Raw genomic sequence first — 15,231 nt, forward strand, 5'->3', positions numbered from 1 at the left:
AAAGTGGAGTGCCTGTACAATTATAAAATCGACTGGGAAGTAAATACGTGTTCCAACCAAAAGTCAACGATGATGATCAGAACGTGGATAAAAACTGTCGGCAGTACAACCTGTCGGCAGGTTATAGATTGATATTTTTTTTCCAAAAATATTGCATTTATTATATGATTGCTATTTAATTATTATATAATAGTATAAATATATATTATATCAACAATCAACTTATATAACTCAAAATTGTACATATTTTTGTAAATACGGTTAAACAATAAAAATAGGTTCATATAAACGATTTTTTTTTTTATATGCCTCACTCAATTTTTTTATTTGCCATAAGCAACTTTGTTCGGTAATTGTAGTTTATTTTTTTCATCGTGTAAACATATAATAAACATTGAAATGTTCCTAAAACTTCGTAAATACAAAAATCACAGACATTTGTATAAAAAAAGTTATAATATTCATTTAGGAGATTCCGCAGACCGATAACGGTAATTGATTCTTGAATAGCACATAATATCATTATACGTGTTTCTAATTTTCATGTATAATATCTTTGAAATGTTTAAGTCATAACCTATAACGTATAAAGCTAAAGATAATAGATTGAATTATTGTCTTACATTATACATTTTGATCCTTCATATATGCAACGTACATAAATTTATACGAGGTGTAATCAAAAACTATCGATAATTATTTTTTTTTTTATTTAAAGATTTAAACGAACAAATATTTGTTAAAATATTATTTTCTTTTTAAATATTCACCACCCGATGTTATGCACTTATCCCATCGATTCTGCAGCTTTTTAAAGCAATGCTAGAAGTCTTCAACTGTAAAATATTTAAATTAATTCACCATATTTGTTTTTATTGTATCAATGTCGTCAAATCGTTGCTTTTTGAGGTTAGTTTTAATTTTTGGAAATAAAAAATTCACAAGGGGCAAAGTTCGATAGTAAGAGGGATGAAGTACAACTGACATTTTTTTATCAGCTACAAACTCACAGATTAAGTGATACAGCGACCAAGATCGACTACTGAACTGTTCTAAATATTTCTTTCGGTTTCTTTCTCGCAATTTAATTAAAACTTAATTGTAATAAGTCTGATTAACCAGTTGATCGTTTAAAATGAATTCATAATAAATAAGGCTTTTAGTATCAAAAAAAGAATCGGCATGATCTTTATATTGAAAAAAACTTGACAAACTATTTTGAGTTTTGGTGTTGTTACTGATTTTTATTGTGACGACTGTCTTTTGGTTTCTATGTCATAAACTTATAACCGTAGACCTAAGTTTCATCAATCATCACTAATTATAATATTTTTCATGAACTCTGTTTCGTTTTATGCACTTTCTTTTCAACTTTGATAAACTTCAAGTGTTCGAGTCGATAAATTGTTTTAATCTTGGGACAACAATTTTTAAACAATTTTTACACAGACTCATTTCATGCACAAAATCCCCAATTAAAATAGTTTTTAATTATCTATAAGAAACGTTACACTAAAAATTTCTTTTACCTACGGTTTGATCAAATAATTTCTCAAACTTTTGCCATAATTTCCACATTTCTTTAAGTTAAAAGTCAACTAGCACAGAAGTCATAATTAATTGTTTTACAAACCTTTTATGTCATTCTATTATTTTAGAACAGCTTGTTGCTTCATTTTCAAATGTTTTTTTTTAATAATTTCAAGAATTTCAATCGCTGATTTGCCGAGTTTAACGGAAATATTAATACAAAAACGCTGCTCTGGTTTGTTCATTGAAACAAAAACGGCAGATACAACAAATTTTATAACTTTAATAGACTGTCGTTCATTACTACAAGAAAATATTAATTCGCAGCTTGAATAACGTGATTAAGTGTTATTTCTTGTTTTATTTGATATGTGTATATTTCCGATAAATTTATTTTTAGTAAAAATATAATTTTAATCTTGGTATTTTTTTATTACACCTCGTACGTATATACGTATATATACTCGCATTATATTTTAATGGCGATATGAAGATTTACAAGCCCTGTAATATTTTATTATAAATTAACTTTATTGTTTATATAAATATTATAATACGAAAGCGAATAATGACCGTATAAAAGTAAACGTTTTCACATTCCTTGAAATTTATGTCAAAACAACTTCAATGATAGGATTTTTATTTCGGTACATGGTATAGCAGCAGTGCGTTTTAACAATCACACATGGTTCATTACGTTGTTGGAGAAACTTAATTATACAGAGTGACTAAAATTTATATCACGTTATATTATATTTTATTTTTTATTAATTGTCATCATTCAAAAGTAAATCTAACTGTTAATATTATAATTTATTGTATTCTTACGTCCGTGTCTCGCCAAATCATATGATAAATCACTTTTATTTAACGGACAAATCTGAGTTCTTAGTTAATTAAACTCTTTTTGACATGTTAACAAGCAAACGAATCAAGTTCGTAGGAACATATAAAGCGAAGTAGAACCCGTGAAACATTGCAACTATACGTTAACGACTGTCGTACTTGCAGGTTTATTTTCTAAAAAAAAAAGTACAATATAATATTATGATACCTATGTAGATTTAAGCCTAATCGTCTAGACACATTATAAGGAACGATGAAATATTTTGGTCTCAGGTCGGGGGTATTGCTTAGTGTACCCACAAGACATATAATAAAACTGCTTACAAGATGTTTCACTGCGTTTTTCGTCTGTCAAATTTTTAGAACTTATTATACTATTTGAATATAGCATTCATAAGTTGATATCATTAAATAAAACCACATTTTTTGAAAAAAGTTATATTTTTTATAACTTTTTTTTATGTTTTTATGTTATTAATTGTTTATATAATTCCATATTCTTAAGTCGAATAGGTAACTGATAGTTTTAATACATAAACCTCGAACTTCATTCTTGTAATTTATTAGTTATAATATATAACGCAGATATCCATTTAAAGATAAGATTACTCATCTTAGATTAGTTGTGTGTAGATATGAGTGATACAAAAGTACTCCGTAAAATGTTGGTCCGCTGGTTTCGCTCGAATCAAAATTTTAAATACTATTTTAACCATAACTAATTATTATTGGTTAGATATTCGATTTTTATAAGCGGTCGAAAAAAAATTGTTTCTTATGCAAATATGAATTATGAAATTAAGTATATAGCCACTGCTCGAAAGGGTAAACAAATACTATGCGACTGTCAAAATAATCACCCTGTATAATGCATATCATATTTAGATTGTGGGCGTCTACGTGGGACCTTTGTCAACTTCACTGTGTATCAAATATATATACATCGTGTATATTTATGCTCGTCGTTTGTTTTGTAGGTCAAAGATACATGTTGTGGTGACAAGACGGACGCGGCGCAGTGTCAGATCGCGTGCGAGAAATTCCTAGCCAACACGCCATCCATCAACCGACACGCAGCCAACCAGGAAATCCTCGACCTGTGCTCGGCCGACCGGCGGGACACACGTTCCGCTACCACGACAACCACATCGGTTGAGCTGCACCGTCGGTGCACCCGAAATACAACCACCAGAAGAACGTCGTCCGACGGACATAAATGTAAGCCAGGTGGTTTAAACTTATACCCATCATAGACATCATGCAGTTCGGGGCGGGATGAGATGCAGAAAATGTATTCCCTTCTTGGCTTTTTAAAAACAAACAAAAACAAACATGAAACATAATATAAAAATACTTTTTATTTATTTATAATATAAAAAATATGTTATCGAAGCTTGCCTTCTTCTAGAAAAAGATCTGTAGACGGCTATATGCCCTATACCTGTTATTATTATATTTAATATTATACGTGACTTCGAAATAAATACTTTTTAAATGAAGTTTTGAGTGCAATTTGTTAATACATGGCATAGTAGCGCCCACTTCTATTAATAAACAGTCACCTTACTTCTTTAGAAAATGGAATGCAGTTAGTCATTACGAAATATATTTAACGCGTACAACAAATTTATAAAAACAAACATATACAATTCATCTTCTAAAGGTGCTCAGTAAAATTAGTATTGATATTTCCATCCACGTTAATTTTGGGAACGTGGATGAAAAGAGTGAAATTATTATTTTTGGCGAGTGGAAAATGGTTATCATAACTGAGTACTTATATTGATGTCGGGTTTTGTTTTGTCTTACAGACCTGCACTGTTGCAAGTTGGCCGCAGATACACAGTGCGAACAAGCCTGTCAGGACAGTCTGCGCAGAAAGTTTGACTCAGACGTCGAGGCAGTCGACAGCTTGGAGGGTAGAGGATGTGGACCGCCGTCGTTGGACGTAAGTAAATTCAGATTTAACACTTACGTCTTACGTTAGGCAGTAATTTACTCAATAACGTGGTATCCTCAGCATGCAACACCTATACTGTATGGTAGTGAGATTACCTGAATTTTCCTTCTAATAATTAGTCTATAATAAATTCTAGTCTTAAGTTGCCAATAACTATAGTATTTGCTCTATTTATGTTTTTATTTTCTTAATTATTTTTAAATAAAATTTAGAAAATCTCCTACAAATCAATTTTTTTCATTTAGTTAGATATATAAGCATCTAATTCTTTATTTAAATTTTATAATATTGAGTGTTATCGTGTAAAAACTGATAATTTACTTTAAAATATAATTAAAATTACTATACATGAAAAATTTTAACGACAATATAAACAAAGTATAATAAAGTGTTTTATTCGATTTCATAAATAGTACTGTGTTAATGGAATTTTCATATATTTTTTAGTTAACATGACAGTAAATTATTATTCACTACATTGCCATAGTCATTGATTCAGTGTAAAATAATGATATAATAAAAAATATTTATTCATACGCAATACACGATAATTTTTTTCTTGTAATTTTAATCACATAATTTCATTCATTTCCATAAATTATTCTCGTTTTAAAACATGTTTTTAATTTTTAAACTAAATAATCTTAAAAAAAATAAAAACATTTTAACAAAATATGTAATTAATAACTTTACATAAAACCATAAAAACACAAGAATATATACGAGTATTATGATTTTAGATAAAACTAATTAAAACTATAATAAGGATAAAATATAATTATTACTAAATTTGCATTAATCTTATCTCAGAAATTCAAACGATGAAATGTTCTTAAAAACAACTTTATTATAAACTATAAACAACTATACCATTATTTGTTCAATTTGTGAGGTTACTCGTATATATTTAAGTAACTGCATGTAGCATTATATATGTGTACCTATAAGGTATTTCATGCCATTCACGCATCAAAAAATAAAAACTCAAAAAAATATGTAACTGTATATGGCTAAAATCAAATCGATCATTCCTTAGTACTTAGGAATAATTTATCATACACATTTTAGGTAGGTAATAATATTTGACATGTCAGATTTAATCGATTATTCCATTTTAGGACCGGTTTTGGCAATGTTTCTTACAAAGCGAACGGGCAGAGCAGAAAGATACGTCGGCGCCAGCACCGATGTCACAAATAGAGAAACTCGGCATGGACAGTGTGAAACTACATTGTTGTGATAAGGCCACGATAGCGGGATGTCGCAAACTCTGTTTGAAGACGTTCACAAACGAATGGTCTTCGTCGTGGAACGACTTTAATTTCGAGTGTTTGTCGCATCCCAACGAAGATCGATTACTCAAGTGTTTGGATGATGGTAAGCAACGTTATACATCTTGATTTCTGAAATTAATATTTTATAATATAAATATTATTATACTTTAAATAGCAGGATAGCCAACTTGTGGCTCGCGTTTTATTTATAAAACCAACATTTACTAATTATTATAATGAATATTTTTTTTTACATTTATCAATTAATATAAAATATATTTATATGTTTTTGATCTTGGAATCATTATGTTTATCCTAGTGGATCGCGAATATATTCGTGTTAGCCATACCTGTTATATAGCACTATATATTATATATATACTAACTAAAACGTAGTTCGTCATAAAATTGTTATGAATATATTTTTCCATAATTCCCAACAGAGCATAGGTGTATTCTATATCGTAATACTTGATCTAATAGAAAAAAAAACCGTCTATAAATATTTTACTGAAAATCGTTTATAATAACATCGTTACAACGACTCAATGGATGTAATCGTGTAATGATACGTTTGTTTATTGGCGAATTTAGACAAATAGTTTATTACGTATATATTATTATTAACATAATCTGTAAACGATTTCTGCGATTAATAAATTTCTACAAATTAAAAACAAGTTGCTTTTTGTATCGAAACAGTCGAAGAACCTTGCGATCTTGGCTGCGACGGCCTGAACTATTGTACGGCATTCAACAACCGGCCCACGGAGCTTTTTCGGAGTTGTTCACCGCAGACGGACGACGCAGCTCACTACGACGTGACGCTGTGGCGTCAACGCGGCACCATCACACTGTTCAATTACGAAATACCGCTGAAGAACATCACAAAGTGCATGCCCGATAGCTGGAAAGCCGTCGCCTGCATCTTACAGATACGGCCGTGCACTAGGCAAACGCACGTCAACAAAATTTGTCGGCAAGTAAAATTTTGCATCGATTCGCGACTGTTTTTTTGATTATAAACCATTACTTTAAGTATAATTTTATTTATTTATTACTCCTGGGTAGCAAAGTCTTAAATATGGATCCGAGAGAGAACTGTGCAAACCTAAATATATTTATAAGGAAAAACTATAAACATATAGGTACTGTTCTTTAGATCATCTGCAGACATTACTACTTTTTTATTATAGTTCATTTTTGCCCCGAAGGATAATATTATTTGATAGTAAATCCTCAATGCAGGTGTTCAAAATTACAGAAGTAAACGTGAGATTGCTTAACGTTAGTTAGCGATTTAATGTGCCTACAATACGCGATGACAATAGTAGACAATAAATGCGAGTGTCCGCTCTTAGTAATACAACATAAATTTGATTCTTCCAAACCCAAAACTTGCTATGTTATACTTACGTTTTGTCTAACGGACCTCGCTAACGCATGCTTACGATCGACAAGACGACCGGGAATTTTGTTAGCCAATAAAAAATATCGCACAGAATCTATGAAGAGTTTATAAATAACGCGAGTATCTACATAGTTTCATTTCTTTTCCATCGAAATCATGTTCTTTGAAGGTGTATGCGTATGGTGTCGTTTTCGTAAGTCGACATTCGGACTTCAAACAATCGAAATAGAGTTCCAAAAAAAAGATAATCCAACAGTTACCGACAAGGTTTTTTGCGTCTGAACGGTACCCATATTATATAATACAGTTGCATACGATTTATAGCGCTCTTTTTGCCGTCGATACAGACTAAAAATATCACACTTATAAATAATACATTTTATACTATTTCAAACCGTTGACACGGAATTCCTCAAACAATTTCAAACTTACACACACACACACACACATACAAATATATATGCACACAAACGCACGATATTGACGGACGCTCGTGGCGATCCGCCAGCTACAATATTTTATTGCGGACACGCGCGTAATATATCGATGAAAAACGCTAAACAATTCATATCGATCAGGCACTTCATGTCTCGTACAAATGCTATAAAACTGTTGGCAAGCACCGTGGACGTATGTAGCTGTGTCGTTCACCACACGGAGGTCTTGATTTATTGTTATTATTTTGTCAAATCACGCGCTATATATACGTCTGCCGAACTATATACGACCATACAATATTAAATACATTTCTGCGCACCGAATACCAAACAACCCATAACAGCCAATACAGGTTTTCGAAATATTTGTCTGCGAGAGTAATCTCTCGTCAAAATCGTAAACTATTATAAAATTAATCAAATATAATAATATTATTTTAACACGGAACTTATGATAGGAGGAGGACGACCGCGTGACATTGACATATTACTATACTAATTTACTGTACATTATTGCGAGAGAAAAAACGTCTCAATCGAGTTACAAAAATATTACCGTAATCTAACTTTCAGGTTAAACAAAGTATAGATTTCATATTCGTTAATAATTTCAAATAATCAGTTCGTACTATTTTTACTACATACCACCAGTACTACCATGCTATAGACTGGACAGTCCCTAGCCCGGTGGGAAAATGTTTATGATGTGACCCGAATAATTTAAATTCAGTAACATAATCACTTTCAACCCTCTCCTCCCTTCTCCATCTTATCAATGAATAAATACGTGTATGCAATCGCTTAGCCTTAACGAATACCGCGGTATTTTAATCGCTTGTTTTTGTGTGCAAAACAGGGACGATTGTCTGGAGCTATTGAGCACGTGTTTGGACTGGACAAACTCGGCACCGGGAATGTCAGCGAATTCACTTTGCGCACGACTGTCACCCGAATCCGGACCTTGCGTGCCACTCGGAGCTTTCGCGGAACTCGGAGCACCTCGGCTGCTGTCACCGCGACTACAAAACGACCGCCAGACGGATCTCATACAGCACACGGCGATTGACTTGCCGGAGGTGACCACCCCCTGCAAGCGGAACCCGTGCGCACCAGGTTCGGTGTGCCTGGTCAACCGAGGCTGCAAGATTGGTGGCGGATGTAAACCGTACCGATGCGTGGCTGGGTGCAAAGCGGGCGAAGTGTCGCACTTTCTTGTGCCAGAAGATTCGTATGCTCGCATACCCACGTTCAACGGACAAAAGGGCTGCGTAAAAATCTGCCTCTGCACAAAAAAAGGCATTGAAAAGTGTCAGCAAGTACCCTGTTCACAGATACAGTCCTGTTGGCTGGTCGGCAAACCGATTGGTGAGATATAAATATAGCTTATGCGTATTACTAGAAATGTATAGTGAATACATTCATAGGGGCTTGAGACTTGTTTTGTCATTTGAGTACTCGTAATATTTGTTTGTAGAACCGACATTAACTTACGCAGACTCCCAGACGATATTTTAAAATGATGTAATAATCTAGAACCATTTTAAAACCCATTTCAATAACGATAATATTTTTGAAATATTTTAGTAAGTATAATTTTATAAATTTGGTCTGGTGGAGACTGAGCTATACTATAATATACTATACTTGTTCCATATTACAATAAATAATATTTTGCGATAGTGAATGTACTTAAACGCAATAAAAATAACTAGATGGATTTGGAAAAAAATAAAAAATAAAAATCAGACCATTCCTACAAATTGTTCTCATAGAAATTTAAAAATATTGTAAATATATATTTTTAAATACAATTTTTATATATACGTATGTAAATTTTAAATGTTAACTAGATTAGGTATTAAAACGATGTGTAACAAATTTTATTGATTTGAAACTTTTGTTACTTATCAACTTATGAATTACAGTTTAAAAAATATTCAGCTTGAAATAAGTCATCTATACCACAATTATATTTAATGTTAAAAATTGTTAATTTGTCTATCATACAATATTTATTGAGATAATTTTTTCTACCACATTAGTCTCGAGCCCCAGTTACTACGACTAAACCTTTTAAATAAATTTCATAAAAATGCTCTCATCGAAACGCCAAAAATAGGTGACATTGCCTGTTAAATACATCATTTTTACGGTATAGACGTATATAATAACGACGATTTAAAATATACTAGCTACCCATCACTCTACAGTAAAAGCATTTCAAATTAATTTACAAATTTACTACATAAAACAAATTTAAAAATAACTACTCGCGATCACGTATGCCCGATGTTAACATTTAGAATTAATACGATACTATATGACGTCTTCTTATTATTTTTAATCGTAAGTTAACGTTTCATTACGATACTGCAGTTATTGGAGCGGTGCGGGTTATTATTTCGCAAATAGTTTCATATGACATCACCTCATCAGAAATCGATGAGTAACCAGTGTATATTTGATCATGATTTTAATGCTTTACGTTTGAATAAAATAGCAGTGGTTGTTTGTTTGGCGTTACAGATCACGGGTCCACGTTCGAGATGGATTGCAATACGTGCAACTGTTTCGCGGGCGAGATAACTTGCACAAAGAAACACTGCGAACCCACGACCGTCAACGCCGTGTCCCGGTACAGGCACACCGGACTGCCATGCAACTGCGCTCCGCACCACGTGCCCGTCTGTGGTTCCAATGGCAACACGTACCCCAATTCATGTCTGGCCAAGTGAGTACATTCGTTTTGCACTCACCGCCGAATTTGAAACGGAACGGGGATGGTTTTTGAGATATTTTTTAAATCGATCTGTGCCCGAAATCAAATTAATCATATTATATCATACCTTTTACACGTTATCCAGGTGTGCCGGTCTGTCTGACGTGGACCTCAAGTTCGGCACGTGTTGGAATGACGATCCGTGCGCCGGCGATCACACTTGTCGGTCCGACGAGAGGTGCGTGCCCACCCGTCAGGTGTGTTTGTCCATGTTGAAGAAATCTTGTGTCCAATACAAATGCGGTAAGCTTTCATAAGAAATACAAACAGACAATTTTTAAAACGCATTTCGTAAATTTGTTAACGGACATGAATACCGATTTTTTAATTTCCTAAGTTCAAAATCAAAGAATATAAAAACTGAAACTAAAGCCATTAAAATGTACATAATTTTTAGCAAAATATCTACCTGTTCATGCGTGTAGTAGGTGTATTGAACGATTATAACGTATATTAAGAGATTAAATTTAATTTTAACAACTCACATCGAGAAAATAAAATTTACTAAACATAGTTTCCGTGACCTAAAAAAAGTTTCAAATATCCAAATACGGTATTAAAATTGCGTCATATACTTATGATGATAATATGTAAGAATTTAAAACGATCACTTTTAACTTATAGTTTCAGAGAAAACATCGTGCGAAGATGTAACTAAAAGCGTGGTGTGCGACACAGACGACGTGGAACACTCAAACCTGTGTCACTTATTACGGTCTGGCAAAACGCTGGCGTACAACGGGCCGTGCCTGGTAAGTTTTCGGGAATGACACGCTCAACCTGGTGCTAGGTCGTTTCGCTGACCTATTGAGTAATTTTAACGATTTTTTTGACTCACCTTTACCGGTTTTTAGGTGGGGTGCAATTCGACAGGAAGCGTATGCGGGGTGGATGGCAATACCTATCCATCCGAGTGTGCGGCCTTTGCGGAATCTGCTAGCGTTGACTACCCAGGGCCGTGCATTTCTTCTGGGTTCATTGGACACAACGGTCGGCCATACTGTGCTGCAAAAGGCGTAGTAAACTGCCCGAGGCTGCCCCATAAAGGATGTCTAGGTATCACGCCACCCGGGGCCTGCTGTCCCAAGTGTGCAGGAGCTTTACGAATACTTTTCAGGTATGTGGACCTCTATAAACTTATTAATATGCTATAAAATTTTGTTGGAAAAAAGTCTGTGTAAAGTGAAAATCTCTGATTTCTTTTTAACACTTCAAAAAAAAACCTCATATTAACAACTAATCAACAGAAATCTTATATTGTACAAACGAAATTTCTCGGACAAATTTTGAAAAATTTATCTATTTACCTAAGCTCGTAATTAAAATAATATAAAATTGTATTTCCTGTATTTTAACTTATAACTATACCCTCATGTACGTGATTGTTTATCATCAAATGAAAAATTTAAACTTAAAACAAGTGTATTTTATTTTACCAAATTAAATTTTTGCTATATAAAAAGTCTCAACACTTACTTTCTAATATAGCAATAAATTATTAAAGTGGATATAAAATAGGAAATTCTTAGCACTTTTCTTTACAATTTAAAAGAAATAAACAAAGAAAACGGAAAATCGAAATATTTCGATTTTTGATAAAATTAATTTTATTTTTTATTGTATCTGACTGAAATAAAAATAAACATAAAGACTTAATAATACTTTATACATCTATAATACGCATTATTAATTATAAATTACTTCTTTTTTGAAAAAAGGTTGTTCTTTTTAACATTTTTCGGCTTATAATAGATACTTTATGATTTTTGTGGTTTATTTTAAAATTTGTGTTGTTAATATGTAGATCAAATAACTTGAAAATGTAATATTATGTTAATCATAAGTTATTCTTACAAAAACTAAAAACATAGAAATCATAAACAGAAAATTGTTTTTTACAAACTTTGAAGTTTAAATTTTTAACAAAATCGGAATTTTCAACGAAAGTATATCTCTAAAATCATAATTAATCTATCGGTTAAAGATCACTGTAAGAATCAATGACAAGTTACACTCATCGCCTATACTAGTGTATATAGCAGAGTGAGTTTCCCGTTTTTTATTTTTTATTTCTTAAAACTTAAAATATTACTTGTTTGATGTTTCGTATATATTTTCGGAAAAGGATTCTATATTCCTTACAATGATATTATTAAAAATACAAACAGTAAAAATGTTTTTTCCTCCAAAAACCCAAAAATTTACTATGAACTGCACTGCCTCGAAAACATTATTTAATGTACTCATATCAGTCAATATCTATATGTGTTTTGTACGAATTTCCAGTCAAAAACAAGTCGACCGGGTGATGCACACGCTAAAAAAGCCGTCGGTGAACGCGCTGAATACGAAATCTATCCTCCGGGCATTGGACAGGCACGTGCTGGTGGCCGAGTGCGTGGTCCGCGGCCACCTGACCATGTACCAAGACCTGTTGGTGCTCGTCGAGTCCACGGTCCGGAACCCAACCAGGCTTCAACTGGAGGCGTGCATCAGGGAGTCGGAAAAGCTGTCGTCGCTGGTGGAAACGTCAAGTCCTCGAGTCATGATTGACCTGAGTCTCAGCACGCTCATCTCGGCCAGTCCTGTTCACGAGATGGTCGCGGACGACGACGCCGACGCTGCAGCCGCCGCCCCAGATCTCCAGGCTTGTGCCGCCACCGCCACCTTCACACTGATTCTGACTGTGCTCATTCGCTAAAAAAATAATCCGACTGAATTTTTTTTATTGTTTATTATTTTTTCATTTCATTTTTGTTTTCACATTTTACTCAACCCGTACGAGTTTATTATACGGTTTAAAAATATTTCGATAGTAATTAGTGATTATTATGTACATATTATTATTATTGTTATTATTATTATTATTATTATTATTATTATTATTACAGTAGTAATTATTGTAGTTAAAACGATTACAATATTATATTGTTACTATGCGCGATGGCTGTGATAAAAAGCATTATTCTTACGTGCCTATTTTATACAATGTTGTAATGTTTTCCTTATATTAAATAACATTTATTTTTATTTTTATTACGTATTATTATTATTTGATTATGTTATAGTGTCAAATGTCTCAAATGTACGTATTGATAATATATGTTTTTCTGTCAAAACAAATCAATAAATACGTTTTAAATTTAAGAAGTTCAATTATTAAATATATATCGCTACAGCCAACCACTATCTTGCCTAACTAACAGTAATATATAGACTAATAAACCATGTAAGCAACTTTATTCGTGACGTATAATTAAATTGATCATTACTTAATATTTTATACATACATCATTTAATATAAGCTAGCAGTAAAGCTAGCAGTAAATAGTTAAGACAAGCTATGTATTTATCATATCATATAATTCCTTTTAGATGTTAAATTTATTAATTAAAAACTTCAAACAATTTAAAAAATTAAAAACTTTAAAATAATTTTCAAAGATTCGTGTTCCTATATAATACAGTATAACAGGTAATTTTTATTTTTTTATAAATATATTTTGGTAAATGATTTACTTCGATTTTTTATCGTAAATAATCTAATAAAATGCGTTTTTAAATAAATAATTTTAAATAATAATCATTTTCATAATAGGGTTACTTATAATAGTAATATATTAGTAAACATCTAATCTTCAAAGTGTGAAAATATATTTTACTAATAAACCAAAAACCAAAATATAGTTTATATAATATTAAACAACTAATTATGTCATGGTTATTAATTTGTATTATAGCTGTAACCTGTAACACGCTACTTTAAATTAAATGCTGATTACGTATCAATTCCTAAACATAAATTTGACGATTAAACTAAATTTATATCAATAAACTTGAAGACAATTTGATTGCATAACAAAATCTAATTCATGAGTATAAACAATAAAAAAAAAAGAATTGACAATATAAATTGTAAATTCACCTTGTAAAGTAAGTACTCACTTGTAATATTTTATTATACAGTAGAATTCATTTATGATTCTTTCGCATAATACGACTTCTTGCGTAATACGCTCATTTTCACGAGTACCTTGATTTTGATAGCAGTTAACATGTAAATAACTCCGAATAAGACGCTCTATGTCAATGATATTATTAGTGAAAAATTAATAATCACAATAATGTATATTATTATTATTGATTCAATAAGGTGCCGTAACTTAGTTTACACTATGATGTGTACATACCATACAATAAAGATAAGCTTTTAGAATACACTAATAATCACTCGTTATCTCCCCACAACAAATGCACTTGATTATGAACACAAACTAAGAAGATTAATTGCATCTTCTAACAATGCAGATGAAACACTACAAAATCTTAATAAAATTGAAGACTTCTTCTACTCAAAAAATATTAAAAATGCAAAACAAACAAAAATTGATCATTTTTTTAATGTAAAATAAACTATGTACTCGTAATTTATATATATGTATTATGTATATAAAAATAATATGAGATAATATGTAATTTGAAATAATAAAAATAAAATTTAACAATAAGTATGTATGTATTAATATACTATACTTGTAATCACTAATCATAATACAATATAAATACAATCATGATAAAAAATTTAAAACTTTATGTACAATTTTTATTTGTCAACTTTCTGGTTTTCCCGCGTAATACGGTTTCTCGTTTATTACGTTATTTTTACTTGGTCCCTTAGAAATCGTTTTAAACGGATTCTACTGTATATTCATATTTCTTATATTTTCTTACTTTATTTATTTTCTTCTTAAAACATAATGCCAATAATTCTGTAAAGTATTAAAAAAAAACTTATTTGTTTTTTGACTAACATTTTTATGTAGTTGATGTAGGATTTATTTATATTTATTACTATTCGATTTTCTATCTACCTTCCCTCATAAACATTATAAACGGCGCATGAGATAGGCAATTTAGGGGCACTAAGGTATATACTATATAGTATTCATAAAATAAGAGTGACAACGCTCAATCGCAATGTGATCAATGATCCG

At 31.6% G+C, this 15,231-nt stretch overlaps 1 protein-coding gene across 1 annotated transcript in view; it reads left to right on the forward strand.

Moving 5' to 3' along the window:
• LOC112602514 (reversion-inducing cysteine-rich protein with Kazal motifs) overlaps positions 1 to 13,069 on the forward strand; it is a 40,528-nt gene extending 27,459 nt beyond the window's left edge. The window contains exons 6-15 of the mRNA XM_025350611.1: positions 3,354 to 3,594; positions 4,188 to 4,324; positions 5,455 to 5,713; positions 6,313 to 6,589; positions 8,315 to 8,823; positions 9,985 to 10,189; positions 10,323 to 10,480; positions 10,862 to 10,989; positions 11,092 to 11,354; positions 12,524 to 13,069. Of these exons, the coding sequence (XP_025206396.1) occupies positions 3,354 to 3,594; positions 4,188 to 4,324; positions 5,455 to 5,713; positions 6,313 to 6,589; positions 8,315 to 8,823; positions 9,985 to 10,189; positions 10,323 to 10,480; positions 10,862 to 10,989; positions 11,092 to 11,354; positions 12,524 to 12,938 (2,592 nt within the window). The 3' untranslated portion in view covers positions 12,939 to 13,069. The remainder of the gene's footprint in view (positions 1 to 3,353; positions 3,595 to 4,187; positions 4,325 to 5,454; positions 5,714 to 6,312; positions 6,590 to 8,314; positions 8,824 to 9,984; positions 10,190 to 10,322; positions 10,481 to 10,861; positions 10,990 to 11,091; positions 11,355 to 12,523) is intronic.
• The last annotated feature ends 2,162 nt before the right edge of the window (positions 13,070 to 15,231 follow it).

Source organism: Melanaphis sacchari, unplaced genomic scaffold (assembly GCF_002803265.2).
Source record: "Melanaphis sacchari strain LSU unplaced genomic scaffold, SCAv2.0 Contig8_pilon_pilon, whole genome shotgun sequence".
Taxonomy (NCBI): Eukaryota; Metazoa; Arthropoda; class Insecta; order Hemiptera; family Aphididae; genus Melanaphis; species Melanaphis sacchari.